This window comes from Glycine soja, chromosome 10 (genome assembly GCF_004193775.1).
Source record: "Glycine soja cultivar W05 chromosome 10, ASM419377v2, whole genome shotgun sequence".
Lineage (NCBI taxonomy): Eukaryota > Viridiplantae > Streptophyta > Magnoliopsida > Fabales > Fabaceae > Glycine > Glycine soja.
Genome location: NC_041011.1, coordinates 52,612,648 through 52,634,421, shown reverse-complemented (window position 1 = coordinate 52,634,421; position 21,774 = coordinate 52,612,648). Strand labels below are relative to the sequence as shown.

The following is a 21,774-nucleotide window of genomic DNA, read 5'->3' as shown; positions in this document are numbered from 1 at the left end:
AAAAGATTGGACATATTCCTGTTAACGAGATATATCCAATATAATTTATGAATAAATGGTGGATGAACTCATGGCGACTTTCTTTATATTCAAATACAAATATTATATTAGAGAATTGCTAGTAATCTCACCTTTTTTTAGTTAAAATGCCTTAGATTCAACAGAAAAAAAAATCAACAAAAAGTTCAATCACTTCTATTGTTTTATTAAATTTATTTTAAGAAAATTACAGTAATATTATTTTATTTTATTTTTTTAAAAAATGTTTCTCTCTACACACCAAAATGACAACACATGAAACCTTAGAGCATCTCTAATGCAAGAAACTCATGAATTTCTTAATCATCTTTTTACGGTCCCCACATCACTTTTTGTAATCCTCGCAGTGTCATGTCATTTATAAGAAATTCATATAAAATTTTACTCTAATGCAAAAAATCATAAGAAACCGCAAGAAATTCAAACATTAGAGTTTCTTATATAAGAAACTATTCTTAGCCATGAAAGAACCCACTTTGTCACGTCACTATACTCCAATGCAGAAGAACTCACAAAAAACTGTTTCTTAGTCTAAGAAATCATGGAACCACCTCTCATTGAAAATGCTCTTAGCTCCGCCTCATCTCAACGTGCCACGAGAACGTCTATTATGCACTTGAGTCAGGTTCCAATGAAGACTCAGTGTGTGAGTGTGCCTTGAGGCCTCATAATATTAATTTTTTATTTAATATTGTGTTGAAAAAATTGTTAGATATTATCCTTCAATCATGATCAAACAAATTAATTTATTTCTTAAAATTATTAAATTATTTTATTAGTAAAATAAAATATATTACTGAAAGAGTAAAAGGAATATGAGAAAATAACTTATGCATGGTTATTTTATATTATAATTTAATCATAAAGTATCATATGGAAAAAATTTATTAATTTTTATAATAATTATTACGAAGATAAATTTCAACTCATTACATAAAAAATTGTATTTGTTATAATATACTATATTTTTTTTAAAAAAAATTATCTTTCTTTGCATCATTCATTTATTGAGACTTATCACTTTTTTTTCTTCTTATCTTATAATATAAGAGATAAGATATGATTAAATCCTACCCAGTTAGAAAAGTTTATAATCTACAATGAGCCAAGAGGAAGGGCAGAACACACTTTTACACTTTTATGCTCTGGGTACAGGCACCCCCTAAACCTTTACCGGAACAAATACTAAACGTGAGAAACGAAGGATTCTTAGGAAATTAAAAACTTCTTCCATTTTCCATTTTCATATTCACTCACATCAATGTTTCCAACATTGTCCACGTAATTAAATCAGATAGGATAGGCAAAGACCAGAAACTTGTTCTTGGAAAGACAGTGCGCAGCGGCTGAAAATCGCACCAGCGATAGCCAGCAGAGTCATTGGTCAAGGCCTAAGGAGACGTTGACAGAAACTATGCTATTTAGTAAATGTCAACTATAAGATAACATAGTTACAAATGTTTGATTTATCTAAAATTTTGCATGCATTATTGTCAATATTTTGATAGTTCATGTTAATCCCAACCTACATCTGTTGGAAGCTTAACCTCTTTGATAATCCTGTGGCTGCAGCCAGTTACTGACCATCAAGTCATGGAAAGACAGTAGTTCTCTAGCCAGGCAGAAGCAGATTTGAGAATGCGAAGCTCACCTTGTAGGAGATCTTGAGCCATTAGTTTTCTAACAGAAAATCTTCCACACAAGGAGGGAGAATCCAGTGACTGCACGCAAGTGTGGAAAAGCATATTTTATAGCAATAGTAAGAACAATATGGTCTTTGAAGAAATTGAAATAACATAAGAAATGAAGCAAACATTTTAATACTCCTTATATTTTGATTAGATTAGCAATCCGAAATTATCAATGTGATAAAATGGCCCGCCCAAATACACTTTTCTCTCAACTCACTACTGATTCAGTAGCCACCTTGTTTGGATGTTAAAAGACTTAAAACCAATCTTACAACTATATATTAGATGAAGTCCTCAAATCTTTACCATAATAGCCACACTGCGCTCCTCAATTAATTGGATGAATAATGACAACAACATCATGTGTGCTTGTATCTCTTTGCTGATATCCTGTAAAGGGCGCCTAGCCAGCCTACCATCAGTTTGAGCAGCTTCCGCAATCAAATTGTCAATTTCTGATTTTTTTTATCAATAAAAATTCCAAAGTGGATATTGTTTGTTAGGTATAACTTATTTAACAAGTGTACCAGTTTTTTGGGCGGGAAAAATTGTAGCCACTATTGCATTAATAAAACTAAATAAACAAGATTTTATGCGCACCCTGAGATGTTGTACAAGAAAGAACACGAGCAAGCGCACGAAGTGATTGTGGAAGACCCTTCCCTTTTCCACTATCAGACTTCACCTCCCTATGTGATCACAGCCTCCGTCAGATAGCCAAATACTGACAGTATATAAGCAACATTTTAGAGTAACACCATATCAGGAAGTCCTATATTATCAAATAAAAAAAATATGGAAAAGGGTTACGATTATTTAACATGCACTTTCCATGCAGCGAGATGCATAAAACTCAGCAAAATGTACAAGTGAACAGTAACCTGACTCGTGAAGGGAAGCATGGAAAACAGATAAAAATTCAAAAGTAATATTGCAAATCGACCATTGAAGATAAATGGTGGGATATTGCATGTGCCCCACAAAGCACTGCGTTCATGAGCAATAAGGGTAATTTGGACCCACAAAGCAAAATCATTCTATTATGTTGGTCAAAAGACCTCAATACAAAGAATCAATATAGAAAAATTGGACTATATTATCTAAATGATTCTGCAAGACAAATAGCAAATTAGGAATCAGTACAAACTTGATGCTGAAGGAATTCACAGGATGTGACAAGCCCTTCATATCTTCAGGTGGAGGTATAAAGTACTGATGCAAGAGTTCCAACTTCATGTCCCGCAGAGGATCATGCTTAGGAATATCAAACTGGATCTGAACCTGGGAACAGTTACCATTATCAATCAAGGATAGTTGTTGCAATCATAACAACAATAAAGCAACAAGCCATAGAAACAAAAAATCATATCAGCCCACATTGTATGACTTGAAATTCAATTGCAAGGGTATACCTGATCGTAAATGTTGTATGGAATTGTAAAACCAAAGTCCAGCATTAATGTAGCATTTGAAAACTTTCCATATCTTATTAGTACCTAAAACCAAAAGGAAAACCTCTAAACCCACGTGAAAAACTTACTATGATAAGTAATTGAAATATCTGATAGTTATTCAATATAATAACAGGAGGCACAACTGGATAAAAAAAACTTGTTATATTACTATCATTGCAACTATGCTTTTATAGGCCACTATGAAGAAAATAGATGATACTGAAACTCTTCAAATCCAGGAATCTCATGTTTAAAATGTCTCAAGAACCAACTTTACTTTTTTTACCTACTCAAGTATTATGAGATCATCTTTTGAAACTCACTTCAAAGCCTGGAGGGCCCATAAAGACCAAAGGCCAGCCATGTAGTGAAATTTAGAGCTTGTTTACTTTAAGAAAATGTTTGTTTTTTTCATTAAGTAAAAACAGAAAACATTTTCGGAAATCAAGCAGCCCCTTACCTACTTATTTTAAGTTTCCAGTTCTAAATGAAAAGTATATTCATTCCTAAGCTCTAAGTTTTCAACAAAAAAAAAGGTTTAAATACATTTTTGGTCACTGGAATTTAGCGTTTTTTTCATTTTCGTCTCTACATTTTTTTCATTTTAGTCCTTTCAAAATGTTTGTTTTGTTTTTCGTCCTTAAAGTGTTTTAAATAGCACTTTTTCACGGTTCAAAACACTTTTTTTACTGCAAAACGTTATCTAAAACACTTTAAGGACGAAAAATAAAACAAACACATTTTGGCAAGGACTAAAACGAAAAGATAAAAAATTATAGGGACGAAAATGAAATAATCATTAAATTGCAGGGACCAAAAATGTATTTAAGCAAAAAAAAAAAACAGTAAATGACCTGTTCACCAGGGGCATAGTCACGATCAGCAATAATCTGCACATGATTGAGAAAAATTAAACTTTAAGTGCATATGTTTGTGTGTGCCGGTGTATGTGTTAGGTGTAATTTCCTTGTTTGATTAAGCTAAAGATTCTTATTGTAGACTTGCACTAGTAGAATTATATTAGTATTTGACCTAATTATTATTTCATGCTTTGTATTTTTTTGTTTGTTACTTTAATGATTTGTATCGTATACACATCAAAATATCAACCCCATATCATACAATGATGGGACTAAGTGGAAATACAGAGAAAATGGAAAGGAAAACTCAGTTAACTGTTATCCTCAATTCCGCCCTTACAACTTCAAAAGACGAATTCATGATATCCACGCTTCCTCTAAACAATCCCCTAAACCCCCTCTCTTAACAATCCAATCCTACAAGGTATGACCTCACTCCTAAAAATATGACCCCATTCCCCTGAATATTCTCATCATATTGTTTGTGTATATAAGCCAGAATAATTGAGCACAACATATGAGAGATAAAATATGATAGCATAAAATAATTAATGCCCAGGACCATAAAAATGAAAATGACTTTCATGTATTAGAGGAAAAAATGTTTTATAACCATTTTAATTAGGCTCCAATAACCATTGATAGATTAGATACAAGGCAGAAATGTGTGTTTGTTTTTTTTTATCCATAGAAATCGAAGATGGTACCAAGGGGTTTATAACACTCACGCACCCTGCTTAACCAACTGAGCTAGACCCCTTTGGTAGAAATGTGTGCTTGTGTGTGTGTGTGTGAGAGAGAGAGAGAGAGAGAGAGAGATTGAACTTCTGAGCATTGTTTGTCATCATCACTCATTACAATTGCTTCTGAAACTCCATCGTGGTTTAAGAAATCTGCAAATGGAATCTATAAAAATATTTTAGTATACTAATCATGAACACAAAGCGTAAAATATAAGAGAATTCTCCATATAGTTGCAATACCAGAGCTAAACCATTTGTGCTTCCCCATGCTCGAGAACCAACTGGTAATTCAACATTGAAGTGATCAAATAGAACTAAGAAGGAGTTTTCATATTCAATGAAACATAACAATAAATGAGTTTTATCAACATCTTTCAGAATTCAGTCTGAGTAAAGATACACCAGAGCAAAACATAAGGGAATAGCATGATTTAGAAGGTCAGATATCCTCCATATAAAGTCAGGCAGATCATAAAAGATGAAAAGACCATCAACTACAATCTACAAAGACTCAAAATCCCCTGTGTGCATCTATGATAGGAATTCTCTAAGGAATCACAAAAGCAAAGCCCCAAACAGAATCCATATAGACTAAATAATAAACATTAGCCCCATTGAAAATCCTAGCTTTTTCCAAACAACACTTATTCACCAAGAAAGCATACTTAGGAAACCCCTCCAATCCTATGTTTACATTGTAAAAAGTCCAATGCTCAACAAAAACTCCCAACAGCCAACACATGTACCACCAGCAGCTATACAGTACAAAAGTAGATGACTATAAGATTCAGAACAACTTAAGTGCATAACATATCAAGATATTTAGCCTTGTTTGTTATTTGAACTGACAAGAAATTATTAGCATTCATCATATCATCAATCAATACCAAGTAGAAATTACACTGTGTGTGGTTAAGGAGAAATAGGAAAAAATTGACTTTAAAAAACAAAAGTTCAAAATTTTCTCTCCTCCCAGTGACGGACCCAGCATATATTGAGGGGGTGCACCCTGACTTTGACAAAAACATAAAGATATACTTGGGGTTATTATTTTTTTGCTCCCTTGTATTAATAATTTTACCCCGCTGCATTTAATTTTTTAGTTGTCTTCGATTTGTGTCTTTTATTGACTAGTTTTTTCTTTATATTTTGTTCTTTTACACTTTATTTCGTTGGATATTTTATTTTTTTATATTTTTTATATATGTATGATCATAAATATTATTTTTAAAAAAATTGCCCCACTAACTCCAGGTCGTAGTCCTTGGTCTGCCACTGTCTCCCCCCTCATTTTCTCTCCATTCAAACAAACAGAGGGTTAAACTTCAAGGTTGGGGGAAATAAGTGAGAAGAAAGACATCCAATTAACAGAGTGTCCAAAGAATAGAAAAGACAGACTGCAGCATCGATTGACAGAAATGCACTAGTTATATTAACCTTTATGAACAGCTCAGTGACCCTATAAATAGATAATAAAAAACTCTAGTAGATTATAGAACAATAATTCTCTAAATTATTCTGAGCACAATACATAATCAATAAATCAAATGTTTGATGAAAGATAAATTAAGCCAGAAACAAGGAAAGTATTGGGTCAGTTACTCATTTACTGATTGAACAATCAGATAAATCAGGAATGTGACAGAGTCAAAAGTCAAAACACACAAGGACAGAGATCCAAAAGGAGCAAGAAGATATAAATAAACAATAAGCAAATGATTAATCATAAAGAAGTCAAAACGATAACAAATTCCAAAGTTGTTTATGATGTTAAACAAATGTTGATATTAACAAAAACATACAAAATTATGAGGATACAGTTGGATACAATGTTGGCTCCAAAGACACCAATAGTTTAGAGTCTTTTATAAAACAAGTTACAACAAATACAATCAAACAAAAAACGATCATCCGCAGCTACCTTCAAAAATAATTCTATGCATGTATATGATTATCAAAATTCATCAATGTAAAACTTATTATAGACATATCAACAACAAAGTAAAATTAACAATCCTCAAAATTCAACAATGTCAAACTGACTTACATGCAGTTCCTTCATCTTTTCGCACATAAAGATCAATTTAAATCATTGTACCCAACAAAGTGAGCATACAAAGGAAGTATAAATTTTCAAGTATTTGCTTTACCTAGTGTGCATGCATGCATGAAGTCCTTGTAGGTAGAATCTCCAAAACTTTGATGGGAACATTCAAAAATCTGAATAAGAAATACAAATCTGATTATAACCAGTCTCTAAAACAGGCAACTTACTTTATGTAGTTACTCATATGAGACTAATACTCTGACCCAGTTACCTATTGCATTGTAAAATAAACACTTACAAAAATCTTCATTCTGATAGATAAAATCTTCAGATTTTCTATTTATAAAAGTGATTACTTCGCCACGACTTCTCTCAATCACCAAGAGAAGCTAACATTTTCTTTGTAGTTTTCAGTATTCTAATTCCCAACTATTTTGTACCAAGGTTTCTCATCCAATTATATTTCCCCTAAAGCAAAAGATGACTTGCTTTATTCCAAGCTAGATAATAAAACACAGAAGACAGTCAACTGCATAATTAAAACTAGAGATGCAATTACATACTAACTGGACAAATTAATCACTACAAATGAAGATTGTGTTGCATATAATGCAATAGAGTAAAAATCCAAACATAAATTAATTGAAAAAGAACTTGTACATTCAAAAGTACATAATAATGCACGGTACTTACATGCTTGATTGCCAAAAAGTCCTTTTCAATTTGAGATTTTTGGTCAATAGTTTCCTGATAAACTGAACTTGGACGAATCATCTCCAACTCACTTTCAGTCCAAAATACCTAAGAAAAGGTTAAAAAATTAACCTACAGTGAAGGCCTTTATGATTATTATTATCCAACTTCAAGAAATGTATACAATACTTCAAACAGAAATTTGTTATGAAAAGGCAAAAGAATAGTCATAGATTAATTATTTCAAATTTCAAAATTGCATAATGTACATGAGCAAGCTGGACATCAAAAGAGCACTTTTACCAGGAACAAACACCACTCAAAGTAAGAAAAAGAACAAAAACTTGCCGTATTATGCAGCTCTCCTTGTTGTGGAAGACAGCTGATATAAGGATACCACTCAGAGCCCTATCATTCAGACAAAGATGTTATAGATGGATACTCCTGAGCATTTTCAAGATTCTACCAACTGAAAAGCTCTGAGTTAAATATGTGTCACAAGTCTCAATAGAAAATATATCGAGGGATTGGGCGGCTGTGTTCTATAGGTTTTCTCTTTATTGCGTAGCTTTTAGTTAAGGAGAATTCCTTATCCAGCCCTCTCATTGCAGTTTTTGTTCCATTTGTCTTGATGAGTTTCTTATTTAATTAAAAAAAAACTCTAAGCTAAATATAGCTATGCAAAATTACATTTTGTCTTATAAAGTTTGCAAGAGCTCAAAAAGCTCCTAAAGTTCCGATGAAAATCATGATAGGAATATAAAATAAGGCTACCTGACCCAGTTTCTTCTCGATCAGAATAACAGTAGCAAGTTTTGCAATATTTCCAACTTCCTCACCAATCAAAGATCTGATTTCAGGAAGGAGATTATCTGCAGTTATTTGCTGCAAAACCAATTATGAATACCATGAAGAGCAAGCAGTGCCGTAACATAGAGTTGGAGTAGGTTTTAAAATGAGAAGCATACCACTCTGTAAGGAACCTTTAAAATGCAATCTCCAGTTTGTATTATCTTAGAGGCAAACAGAGACCTATCAAGACGGGATGGCAGGAGAGTCAATATATAATTAGAATAATAATATAACGAAAAAGATGCTTCAACATTCAATTTTGAGCAGTAAAGAATCATTCCTGAAACAACTGACCCCAAATTAATTGTCAACATTTCTTCAATACATACCAAAGTCTTTTATTCAAATGAAAAAAAAGTCATTTGCATTTTGCAGCAATAGTAGTATTCCTACAATATTGAGCTTCAATACACACTAGCACAGTCAAATTTTTATTTCAAACAAGAGGAAGACAAACCTTCCATACGAAGAATTGCCAATAAAAAGTGAGGAGGAAATACTACAGGCAGCTTTCCGCTCCAACCACTGCAAAAAATCGTCGCAATTGCCAGAAAACTAGCATAGCAAAATATGGTGATCCGGGAAAACGATTAAGAAAATAAGAACAGGGTTTACTTAATAAATGAATTAATTGAGAGAGAGATTGAACCTGAGGTTTAGACAAAGCCGAATAATACAAGTTGCGGCAAAGACAATGAGTGTTGAAAACGGTGTGCAGAGACCACCAGCGACTTGCAGTTGCAGTGCGAACTCGGAATGGCATTGCAGAACCTCGGGAGTGGATACGACGTCGTTTACTCACTGCATAACTTAGTCGGCTGCCTCTGCTGCAAATCCGTTATCCCAGATATCCATAAGGGAATGGTGGATCCTTTAACTTTAAATGAGTTATAAAAGTATTATTCTATATAGAGATAGTAATTTTAAAGAGTTAATCACAATCTTAACCATTCATTTAATTCAAATTTAACGGTAAAAAAATAAGTTAAAAACTTGAGTCACGTGAGTATCTTTCTCCAATGTTGGTTCACCGCTTCAACTCGAATATTAAAAGGGAATCCATTTGCAGGAAGTCAAAAATGGAGGTGATTGAATTAAATATAGAAATAGATTAGATGATTTGAGAATTGGGAAACTGAGTTAATACGTGTCTTTTAGTTTCACTAGGCCATTCAACCCGAGTCTGCTTCCATGGTTTAATCTTATTAATTTGAAACTAAAAGCTGTCATTTTAGTGTTTGTCCACTTGCTCTTTGATCACTCTATTACCTCTTTTATTTATTTTTTTCGACATCAAATGGCAATGGACCGTGGTGGGTTTTTTCTTTTCCTTCCACCACAAGTACATATGTTTATACTTATTTTATCTTTATAATTATATTTATAAGTTATTATTTTATTCTTATAACTATATTACAAACCCATCACTAATTTTAATGTTCTCTCTCTCTCAATTTAATTATTTTCTTTATATATATTGAAACAACTCTCATACTTCATTTTCCACAACTCCCATTTTATATCCATCTCCCCTCTCATAAAAATGGATTTATATAAGATAGTATTAGTATTGTTATATTTGTTATTTTTTCATCCATTTTTATTTTTATGTAATGAATTTTATAATTTCTAACTTTACTTTATTGTGTTGATATAGATATAATCATGCCCCGTTTAATCCAAGAAATTGGTTGTTCAATATAGACATATTTTTACGAGTCTTTTTTTTAAAGCATTGAGTATGCGATTTTTTTTGAAACATTTTTATTTAGTTTTATTATGATTGGATTAAACATGATAATTACTTCAGTTTTAATCTTTCTCTTCAACTTTTAAGAATGACTTTTTAATTTTTATTGTAAGTTTAAAATTGAATCAGGATAAAAACAAACTACCTCTTCATCTTATCTAATTTTCAAGTCTCAAAATTAAATAAATGTTAGAATTGTATACTGTGGAAGTGAGTGATCCGTTAAATGAAAATTATTGAAGAAAGAAACAAAGATTAGGTGTGAGGAAGGCGACACGAAGGTCCAGTGTGAACAGGGGTGGGCAAGAAGCAGAATAAAAAGTCACGACTTTACATCGAACGGTCGAGATCAGAGGATAAGAAACACGGAGGAAAAAGGGCCACGTGGAAGGAGAGGACACATGGCGATGCGTCCCGTCGGTGGAATAGAATATATAGAAACCAAGATAAGCTTCCGTTGTCACAAAGTCAATAAAATCAGCATAAAAACGCAAACCCTAGTTTTTATTTTTTCTCTCTCTAGATAAAACGAGAGAGAGAGATACTTTTATCTCTTTCTCGCTCCTTCGCTGCTGTTGTTTCGTCCAAGTTGCACTGCTTGACCTCAAACCCTTCTTCCTTTTGTTTTCTTTCTTTCCCCTTTCCTTTTTTCCACAACCAGTCAGGTATCTCGTTCTCTTCGTCTTTATCACCTTCTTCTTCTTTTCCTTCGTCAAGATCTATAACGTTTTCAGAGTATTTAATTTACCGCGCTTTGATTTCTCCGCGCCCTGCGATTCTCGGTATTTAATATTTTTCCCCGATGCCGTGCCCTCCACTTTGCTTTTGTTTTTAGGTCCAGATCTGATTCCACGCCACACGTTTCTGAAACCCTTTTATTCGTTTTTACGTGTTCTCTCGGTTTTCCCCTCTCTGTTCAAGGTTTTTCCTTCTCATGTTGATTTTACTGTTGAAAGGGCTTCTGCGTGGGATTTCCACTTGATTTGATGAGCTAAACCGATGTTACGGAGTAGATCTTTTACCATCTTTTGTTTTGGTGAATTTTGGCTTTTTTGATCGTTTTACGGTGGATTTGTTCTTGGTAATTTACTTGAGTTGTGTTTTTTCGCTTACTATCTGCGTTTTGAGATTGTTTTGAAAGTATTCTTAAGGAATGATCTAGGAGTTTGTTTGTTTCGATTATGCGGGGGTCCCTTAGTTTTGGATCTTATATAAACTTTATTAGGGGTTTTGGTTTGACTGTGGCTTAATTAAAATTTGCTCGCGGCATGTTTGTTTAATTTGTTTTTGACTTTGATTGTCAACCAATAATCTGTTTAAGGGAGTTTATAATGTGTTGTGTTTTGCAGGTCCACGCTACTTGTTTGTCTGTATCTTGGAAGTGAGAGCAAGGCTAGGATTGTTTTACTTGGAAAGGAGAAGCGTTTTAGAAGATATAAATGCCTACCGATGGTTAATTCAGTGCCAGATTTTTTTAGCCTACTTCAATATATTTTGTTGAGGATTTGCTATTGAATCGTAATAACTGAAGTTTAAAAAGAAGGGTTTTGACTTGTGAGCTTTTTAGCAGACTGACTACTTTGGAATCATGCCTGTTTCAGGACATGAAGAGGTGTTTATTTCCTTTCTGATTTACAGCTAACTACGATTAGAGAACCATGCCAATTTGTTCTTTTTTGGATATTGATTACTTGATCTTCTATTGACAGACCGGGGTAAAGTCCTATGCTGGGCAATTTAGTGGTTTAATTGCAGGTGTGCCTATCAAGAAAAGGAGGTTCCCTACGTTTCAGCCTTCTTCTTCTCCTGTGTCTGGGGAACCATGTTCTCTCACTGAAGAAACCGAGTTACAGCGTAAAGAAAATTCAATCACTTCTCAAGGATCAGCTTTACCAAATGCTGCAGGTGCACCAATCAAGAAAAGAAGGTTCCCGTGTCTTCCGCCTTCTTTGGAAGAGGCTTCACGTTCAGAAGAAAGTGATGCATTGCGAAAGGAACATTCAAGCACATCACCGGGTTCAACTCTTTCTCCCAGTTCTTCTGGTCTATCTGATGCTAATGGAATCTCTGCGTTTGAAGATAAGAAAGCAAGTATTGATGTTACCAATGCTAACATGGTGCAAAGAAACTCCTGCTTCCTTACACCCAAACTTGAGCAATCAAATGTCGGAACTCAATCATGTACTTTAGATGTCATGGATAGCAAAGAGAAGGTGATACTCAGTGAAGGTAGCAATAAAAAATTGGAATCCCAAACTATCAAGGGGAATCCTGAACTCTTATTGGCTGCAAAGGAAGGTCTTGCTCTTAGCATTGGAGCTGATGTAACCAAACAAAATGTCCAAGATATTTGTAAACAAGAGACTCCTTTAGTTTCAGGAAATACTAGTTTATCTTTAAGCTTAAAGGAGCACCTCTTTCCGGCTGTTACAAGTATGGAGAACAATCCTCAAAAAATAGAGAAAGCACAACCTGTTTCATTGGAATTGTCTTTAAGCAAAGAAGACTGCAGTACTCACAGTTTAAATACTGATCCTAAAACTGATAGTGACACAACTCGTGTTCATTCTAACAGGGCAAACTGGGATCTGAATACTACAATGGATGCGTGGGAAGAATCTGGGACCGAAGCTGGCTCGGTTAAAACAAGTATTGATGGGCTGAAAATTTCTGATAGTTCACTTGATGAAAAGCAGTTAGTGTGCTCTCCAGGGATGACATCGCCAGCAAGTGTTGTGTCTGTAAAGCCAATGTGTGAAGAGAGTCAGAAAAAAACTTTCACTTTTCCATCTGGACTCTGTGGACCGCAGTTTAAATTTGTTGACTCAAGTAATCTATCTCTTGCACCATTTATTCAGAAATATACCGAGGAGCCCTCTAGATTATCTGTTAAGCTGAATTCTGGTAGTGCTATTCCCAATGTGAGCTTGTCAAGTGTGGCTTCAACCGTGGATGATGCGAATACTTCTAGTTTTAGGTTGGTAAAACCAGAACCATTTGATGAGAACTCAAAAAGGGATTTGAAGGATGTTAATGCCTCTACTGTGGGTTCCTTAGATAGTGTTACTGTTAAACAAGAACTTGTTCAGGCTTCCGCTGCCAACTCTTCAAAGTTGTCAAATGTTAGCAATCTATTGAAAGTTGATGCTGCCTCCGTTAAACAGGAACCAGATCACAAGGGTAATCAGGAAGGATCCAATGCTGCAGTGAGTAAAATGGATCAGTTGAATAAAGATTCGCGACAAGAATTGGATAATTCTTCTCCTTCCATGGCGATGCCAGTTATGCCTGATACAACACAAATTTCTGCCGAGCCAGCTTGTGCTCCAGTGAAACCTATGTGTGCTGCAGAGTTATCAACCAGTGAAAACACAGTAAGTCAGATTGAAAATTATAGTCCTACAGAAGGAGTCAATGTTGAGAAAGTTTGTGATGGAGCTTGTTTAAATGCTGAACAGGTTATCATAGAAACAGTTGCTATGCCTATGGTTGATAATGGTTTGGTGTTGAACAATCCTGGTCTGCAAACTTCTTCTGTTAGTACTGAGGAAGAAAATGCTGCTGATCGCGATGCTTGCAGATTGAAACTCATGAATGAGCCTCCACCTGCTTCACGAGGCAATGGTGAAGGCTGTGCAAGTGATGAAGAAAAGATAACCCTATCTACTGATATGTTGGAGGATGATTCTTATGATTCTGATTCCGAGTCAGACGAGAATCATGCTGTAACTATTGCTGTGGATACCGAGTGCTATGTTGAAGATGATGATTATGAGGATGGTGAGGTTCGAGAACCACTGGATCCTTCCACAGCAGAAGACGTATGTGAGGTAAGAGAAGTAGAGCATCCTGATAGTAACTTTGTAAATAAACAGATGGAGAAAGGAATGGTAAGTGGTGATTGTCCCACTTCATATCAGGTGGTGGAAAAGGACAATATGACTGCAATTCAAAGTGAAATAAATAATGAAGTTGTTGATATGGACATTGAAATGCATGAGAGGTCTGGTAAGGTCGTTGATAAAAATGTGTGTGTGCAAGAGTCATTGGATGATGAGAAGTGTAACATTGCTACTCATGGGAACAAACCAGTTAATGTTTTGCAAATGAAAGCATTAGATCTTTTAGAAGGAAAAAATGTCTGTGAAGCTCGGGTGACAGAATCACCTTCCAATCAAGCCACTAATGGAAGCCTTGGGGTTGATGTTCAGTGTGCTGATGAGGTTGTCAAAACAACTGACATAGTTAAACAAACTGACTTAGATTTTGAAACTATGGAAGTGTCTGCAAATGCTGATGATGCAGCCAAAGATGTTAATAATGGTGGTAATCTAGGGAGAATTATAGATCTGTCTCGAGCTACAAGTTCTTCATCCCCTGGTAAAACTAGGCCCATGTCAGGCAGGTCACTGTCGTCTCGAGCTGGAAGAGATGTATTGTCTGACACACTTGATGGGGATAAATTACACAGAGGAAGGTATAAGTTTTAGCCCTTTAGATTGTTTCTCTTTTATCAACTGAGCTGTTTTCTTTTGCTCAAGTCTTTTTCTTGTTTTGATTTTCAGAGATGAAGTTTACATTGATGGCCCTCACAAATTTTCTAGAGAAAGACATCAAGATATCTCCCCTAGAAAAACTAGAATGAATTTTGTTCGAGGTAGAGGAAGACTTAACAATCGATTAGATTCAGTTCGAAATGATTGGGAATCTGACCGTGAATTTTCTGGTGAGTTTTATAACGGACCAAGTCAGTTTCGGGGGCCCAGGCCTAAATATGCATCTGCTTTTGCCGATACTGATATGGAGTACAATAACGTTGCACCTGATGGGTCATATGTTGGTAATGGTCGATTAGGCAGAAAGCCATTGAATGATGGGTCTTACATTGCACCAAGGAGGCGTTCATCAGGAGGAAGAGATGGCATCCAAATTGGTCATAGAAATCCAAGAAACATTAGTCCAAATAGATGTATTGGAGATGGCTCGGACTTGGTTGGAGTGAGGCATAATGAAAAATTTATGAGAAGCTTGCCTGAGGATAACATGGATGCTATGTTCACACGGCCCCAAACATTTGAGGGAATGGATGGCCGGTTTACAAGAGGGAGTAGGAATTTTTCTTCAATGCAGAGAAGGGGTCCTCCTCGAATTCGTTCCAAGTCACCCATCAGATCTAGGAGTCGCTCACCCGGTCCATGGTCATCTCCAAGAAGAAGGTCTCCTAGAAGAAGATCCCCTGATGGTTTTGGTGGACATCCAGAATTAACCCATAGAAGATCACCATTTTACAGGGTTGACAGAATGAGGTCACCTGATCGTCCTGTTTTCCCTGCGGAGAGAGTGGTGAGGAGGCATGGCTCCCCCTCTTTTATGTCAAGACCTTCTAATGATATGAGGGACATGGATTCTGCAAGGGACCATGGCCATCCGAGGTCTGGTCGAATTTTAATCAGAAATAGGAGGTTTGATGTTGTAGATCCTCGGGACCGTGTGGATAATGATGATGAATACTTTGGGGGCCCCATGCATTCTGGTAGGTTACTTGAGCTTAGTGGTGAAGGAAATGGTGAGGATAGGAGAAGGTTTGGTGAGAGACGAGGACCAGTGCGTTCTTTCAGGCCTCCCTATAATAATAACAATGTTGGTGAGAGTTTTCACCTTAATGCTGAAGACGGACCTAGACATTACCGATTCTGTTCAGATGATTCAGATTTTCATGAAAGAGGAGGCAACAACTTAAGGGAAAGGGACTTTGAAAGAAGAATCAAGGGCCGGCCAGCTAATGTGCCACCTAGAAGAACAAGAAATATGGATGAGCAAGAAGAGAATTTCAGGCATGGTGGTGGTGGTGGTGGTGGTGGTGGACAGGTTTGGAGTGATGACAGTTTAGATGATATATCACGGGTGAAGAGGAAAAGATTTTGATTTCCCCCCTAATCTTATCTATATATAAAGCCTCCTTCGGAATGTTGGAGGATTATGGAATTTATGTTTGCAGGTTTTTCACCTACAGAATTAGATTAGATTTATAATAATATTAGTGCTCCTTTTCCTTACTACCTAGCTTTAGTTTTTAAGCCCATTGAAGCAATGATTGTAAAAGCACGCATCATCAAGTAGGGGAAGAAGTAATTGTGAAATGAAGGTTGCTGAACGAATAAAAGTTTAGTTGGGACCTCTGGCACCGAATGATGGAGGGCAATGTGCATGCGAGGGAAGCAAATGGCATTTTCGTTTTTAATAATTTACTGGAACGAAGTTATTGGTTCTTTGGACTTTCCTTTTCCTACCAGCAACGGATTATTCAGTCCTGCTAAAATAATACTATATACGTAGACGTCAAGGCAAATAAAGCATATTTAATTGAAGTACTAAAATAAGAAGCCATATTAAATGTACAAAAATAACATTGGCTGAAGTAGTAAAAAATCTGTCAATTGTTGTGTTCTGGCGTGTGAATTTGATATAAGGACTTCTAATGCATAGTCAATGGGGAAAGCCAGCCGTCCAGGAGGACTTATTCATAACAGCGCAAGTTCCATGCTCGTTTCTGCCGATAATTTTAATTTACATTAATGTTACTTATCAATTTTCAAGATATTTTAGAATAAAATAAACTAGTTAGATTTCAACATAAACATAACAATCACAAGTGGTTTTTCAAAGTTAAATATTTTTCAACTGGGAATTTCTTGGACTCCAACCTTGGTCACAGTCCAAGCTTTATTTGGCGTAACATTTGAAGTTCCCGGGGGCTAATTAAAGATGGCTTGAGGTGGTGAATTGGTGATGGATCTCAGATTAACATTTGGCAACATCAATGGTTAAGGAGAATGAATAATAACACTATTAGAGATACTCCTCAGCTTGCAGTATTCCAACTTCATGTCAAAGATTTGATGCTTCCAACACTTTCATAGCAACCCTGGTGCTGCAACAAGTTACTGACAAGATAGTGCAAATCCCTTTGATAGAGGAGTTGGAGTCACACAAAGGATGGATGTTATAGTGTGAAGAGTGAACACCGGCTATATATTTATGTCTACATATGGTAACTGTGCTCCGTTTCAAGTTGTAGGTGATTGGCTTTCTATATGGAATTTAAGTATTCCACACAAAATAAAGGTTTTTATTTGGCGAGCTTGTTTCATTATTTTTTTTTACATGTCATGGAAGTCAAATGGCGTGGGAAAAAGCTGGACTTGATCTTCAAAATATGTGAAACATGGAGTTCTAATAATGTTTAGTTGTTAGTGATGCTGGAGTCTGTAGAGGCGTAGAAATGTCAAACTATGGGATTCAATAGAAGAGATAACTGAAGCAGTTTAGATGCGTGCTATTGCTGTTCTTCAGGATTGGAAGTTAGCCCAAAATTCTTGTCAAAGATACCAACTCAAAGTCCCTAACTCAGTTCGCGAAACAACCTGTACGAAACCTGGGATAGGTTTTGTAAAGTGCAATACTGATGTTACATGTTTCAATGGTGAAAATAAAACGGGCTTTGAAGGAGAGTTTATTCATACTTCTATTAGTTAAAATATATTATTATCTTAATTTAACATAATCTCAATTACCTTTATTAAATCATATATATGTTTTGATCATAATTAAAACATTAACTTAATTATATAAAAACAAAGACTAGTAATTAGAGCATGAAGTTAATTTGGGTTCTTAACTTTTTTTTTTTAAACAAAAAGAACCCAAATTAACTTGCTATAACTATATAAGCAATATTGTTTAGTGAGCGGAAAGGAGTGAGTGGATTAGCTAAGATAAGAATATAGTGAGGCTGTACGTACTATTCATGCGTTCTGAAATCAATGCCGCAATTAAGAATTTGTACTTATATTCTCAAGCTACCGCTGCCATGGATTCAACCTACTATCCACCAAAGTATGCATGCATGCAAAATAATAGATAGATATAATCTTTTTACATAATTTACTCCAATTAAGTTATTGGTTCTTAATTTGGACTCCTATTCCTACAAGCGATATGGATTATTCAGTCTGCTCAATGATGCAGACAGATATCAAGCCAAATAAAGCATATATATATTTAATGAAAGTACTAAAATAAGAAGATATATATATTAAATGCAGAAAAATACCATTGGATGAAGCTAGCTAGTAAGTAAAATCTATCAATTATTGTGTTGTAGCGTTTGAAGATAGTAATTGTAATTAATAACGATTATGGTGACATCTGCAAACACCTTTGTCCAGAACTTGTTATAATTAATAACAGCGCAAGTAAGTTCCATGCTAATTTCTAATGTAACTTATCGAATTTCAAGAGAATAGAATAATACAATTTAATTAATTATAGTGATCAAAATTATTTTGATATTTAGATTAATCTTTACCTACTGCATGTACGTTTGAAACACGACGACAATCATTCGACAGCGACTATGACATCTGCAGAATTGCAGTTTGTGTTCATGAGTCTTCTTCAGTCCTTAAAATGAAGCAGAGACGCGAAGATACGCCTTAATCAAAGTCTGTAACGTTGTTAGCGTTTACTCATTTCTTAACAACATATAGAAGTTTTTAAGATCTTTTGAAAGTAAGTGTTACTTGTACTTCTTAGCTACCCATAAAATTGAGAATAACACGCTATGATGTGTTAATATTATAAATGAGATAAATAATAAAAAAAATTACTTCTAAGTGAATGGAAGTGACATAGTGAAAACACACATATTTAAAAGTTAAGAAAAAGTAAATTATTTTAAGAATATGATATAAATAAGTTAAGAATACATTATTAATTTAAGATTGATGGGTTTTGTTTGTTCTTTAATAAAGTAATGATTTTGAATAGAATTGAACTACTAATAAAAGAAAAGATTATTAGACTGAAGAGGGAGTGATTGGAATGGTGAAGGATGAGGGGTGTTCCATTTCAATTTCAATTCCAACGACCAATGTATAGTAAGTCAGTAACAGTGTGGTGTTCATCCCTCGCTACATAACAGTTTCCTCTCAATTTCTAAGGATTAAAATTTACATAGTTAGATCTATCAGAATTCACTTTTTTAATAAAGCTTTACGCCACATAGGTTACTAAACTCAAAATTTTAACCAAACCATCTAAGCATCTAAGTTCTGTTTAATTTGTAATTGGAGCTTTGTTTGAGCTATGCAGCGCTTACTAATAAGTCTTAGAATTTTGGCTTTAGCCCTTAACTCAATTCCAAAAGCTAATTCTTGAGGTAAGGGTTGCATTTCACTTATATACACTATTTTTACCATATCACTGATGAATTTGACATTTCTAACACCTCCCTCGCACCAAGGACTGAGACATCTCAAGCATCCGTGTGTTCCAAATTTTGATATCATCTTAAAATTTTGGATTTAGGCTTAACTCAACTCCAAAAGTTAACTCTTGAGATGATGATTGTCCCTCACTTATATACTATTTTGACCCTATCACTAACAAAAATCATAGTTAATCCCGTTATTTTAGTTAACATCCTGACAGTATTTTTAAGACTTTGCAAAATGATCCAAGTGCCCTGCGTTTATCTCTGTCTTACTCATGGAGTACATAGGAAGTTTTAGAAGGCCAAAACTAAATGGTACATATATATGTTTCCATACAGGATGATTCTGAAACAGTTGCCATGATCAAGGAATTGTTAGAGACTCGAATTCGACCGGCAGTGCAGGATGATGGTGGGGACATTGAATATAGAGGTTTTGACCCGTAAGTTTCCTTCAAATTGTTGTTATTTTGGTTTTGAAACACTTTCATGAAAATCTTGAGGAAGAGCATGGATATATTATAGATTGACTTTTATAGAACCGGAAAAGAAAAGTAGGTAAACAGATGGGAAAATATTAACTTCATTGCAGAGTCTTAAGAAAAGTGGTAGTACAGAAACATATATCTCAAACTCCAGAGAAATTCTGGAGTTGTTGTCCTGGCTTTCCCTCCCAATCCCTACTCCGAATCTATAACATCCAGTCTATTATTTTCTTCATATTCTTTATATGCACTGTCAACTGTTCTAACTAACTAACCTACTGTCAGTCCAACTGAATTGCCAACAGAGCTGTTACTGACTCTGTTGTAACTAATTGTTAATACCTGGGTCAATTATCTTACTGGTATTTTTACTGACTTGTATTTTTATGTTGTGGTTTTCTCCAGAGATACTGGAATAGTAAAACTTAGAATGCAAGGGGCATGCAGTGGCTGCCCAAGTTCATCGGTGACTGAAATCAGGCATTGAAAATATGCAGATGCATTATGTTCCTGAGGTAACAAGTTTTGGAATATCTTTTAATGACGTGCGTTATTTATTATTTTCCTTATAATCTTGAACATTATCTTCCTTTAGCATTGAAATGATTTGCATGTTCTAAAGTTAATTGAGTCTATATTACAATGATAAGATTGCTGCATTGTGACCTATCTACTTGTGGGGGTATGGGTTGCATACATCTACCTTCCTTGGATCCCATCAGCTAGGGCATTGTACATTGGGTCACCCTACACTATGTGACTACATCTAAGCTGTGGAATATGGGTTACACATACCTATTACAGAGATCATGCCTAATCCAAAATTTCACCAATAATGTGTCATTGGGTCAAGTGTATTATCTTTTTGAGTTCAATAGATACTTATTGTTGGTGTAAATTTTTTTATATTATTAACTAATAAAATATTATTGTTGATATCATATGACTTTTAAAGTAATTATTGTAAAAGTCAACAAAATTACTATTGTACATAACTTTATCTTGGGAATGCATATATTATTTATTGTATCTTTTTACCGTGTATTGCCTAATATATAGAAAAATATATTAATCATTGAATGTTTAATAGTTTGTTCAAGCAACATTAACAAAATGAATTCCGATTTATAGGTATAATTTATTTATAATATAGTTACTTAAACATTATTTAATGCTGCTTGCCGCATTTACAGGTCAAAGGTGTGGAACAAGAATTGGATGCTGAGGATGATGGAGCAGCATTAAGTGGACAAATGAAATAGTTGAACTTTGTGTTTTTGCTCAAAATTGCTGCCTGCATTTAGTCTCGTCATGCATGCATTTTCACACTCAACAGAGACTTCGAAGTACAACAGCAGTACATGATGGAAACAAAAAGGGGTGAGTGTACACAAAAAAAAAATATTGAATAAGTCGTGGGTTGGATACATTGTAGTGTGGCATGAAATCATAGTTCCAAGCAAGTTGGATCTTGCTGACATAGGATGAAAGTAATTTATGACACGATGCCATTACAGAGACAGGGTGTACTGTACCTTATTCTTTTCGGCCTGCTTAGCTTTGATTCTTGTTTTTCCCTTTATAGTTAGGTTGTTACAAGAGTAAAAGGCATTGTTTGCCTGTTGCCTCACACACCTTTATTGATATCGCAATGATTCATAACACAAACTAAGCTCATTACACCAATAAGATGTTAAGTTTAAGCATATACTTGATCTAAGCTGATATTCCTTGTCAAATTAGGTCAAGTAGGAGAATTCTTGCCATCTCTGGTTTTGAAGTTGTTTAAAAATTATTTTACTTTTATACATTAATTTTTAATTCAAAGAATTTAATATTTTAATAATAAATATGATGTTAGTAAAACGTACATTTTTCAAAAGAAA

General features: G+C 34.8%; 2 protein-coding genes and 1 long non-coding RNA gene across 16 annotated transcripts; 2 read left to right on the top strand and 1 right to left on the bottom strand.

Moving 5' to 3' along the window:
• Positions 1–1,245: 1,245 nt before the first annotated feature.
• LOC114372218 (fructose-bisphosphate aldolase-lysine N-methyltransferase, chloroplastic) lies at positions 1,246–9,412 on the bottom strand. 11 transcript variants are annotated; one of them, XM_028329676.1, is made up of 16 exons: positions 9,382–9,412; positions 9,029–9,206; positions 8,837–8,934; positions 8,496–8,559; positions 8,302–8,412; positions 7,876–7,935; positions 7,528–7,635; positions 6,938–7,007; positions 5,028–5,068; positions 4,870–4,950; positions 4,039–4,074; positions 3,143–3,226; positions 2,878–3,011; positions 2,331–2,419; positions 2,037–2,185; positions 1,246–1,760 (listed from the first exon to the last, which is right to left on the bottom strand). In XM_028329676.1, the coding sequence occupies exons 2-16, from the start codon at positions 9,140–9,142 to the stop codon at positions 1,626–1,628; spliced, it is 1,374 nt and encodes a 457-aa protein (XP_028185477.1). In that variant the 5' UTR covers positions 9,143–9,206; positions 9,382–9,412; the 3' UTR covers positions 1,246–1,625. The 11 variants fall into 11 exon arrangements, 9 of the variants coding, with proteins under 9 accessions (XP_028185477.1, XP_028185478.1, XP_028185476.1 ...); XM_028329677.1 differs by lacking the exon at positions 9,382–9,412 and having other exon boundaries at positions 1,246–1,605; positions 1,691–1,760; positions 9,029–9,320; XM_028329675.1 differs by lacking the exon at positions 9,382–9,412 and having other exon boundaries at positions 9,029–9,320.
• Positions 9,413–10,592: 1,180 nt separating this feature from the next.
• On the top strand, positions 10,593–16,466 carry LOC114369847. 4 transcript variants are annotated; one of them, XM_028327111.1, is made up of 5 exons: positions 10,593–10,794; positions 11,479–11,741; positions 11,839–13,503; positions 13,588–14,606; positions 14,695–16,466. In XM_028327111.1, the coding sequence occupies exons 2-5, from the start codon at positions 11,718–11,720 to the stop codon at positions 16,052–16,054; spliced, it is 4,068 nt and encodes a 1,355-aa protein (XP_028182912.1). In that variant the 5' UTR covers positions 10,593–10,794; positions 11,479–11,717; the 3' UTR covers positions 16,055–16,466. The 4 variants fall into 4 exon arrangements, with proteins under 4 accessions (XP_028182912.1, XP_028182908.1, XP_028182911.1 ...); XM_028327107.1 differs by having other exon boundaries at positions 11,839–14,606; XM_028327110.1 differs by lacking the exon at positions 10,593–10,794 and adding an exon at positions 10,801–10,911 and having other exon boundaries at positions 11,839–14,606.
• A 3,273-nt stretch (positions 16,467–19,739) lies between these two features.
• On the top strand, positions 19,740–21,566 carry LOC114369888. The gene is made up of 3 exons (XR_003657735.1): positions 19,740–19,846; positions 20,294–20,403; positions 21,082–21,566. It is a non-coding gene; the product is annotated as an uncharacterized LOC114369888 (long non-coding RNA).
• The last annotated feature ends 208 nt before the right edge of the window (positions 21,567–21,774 follow it).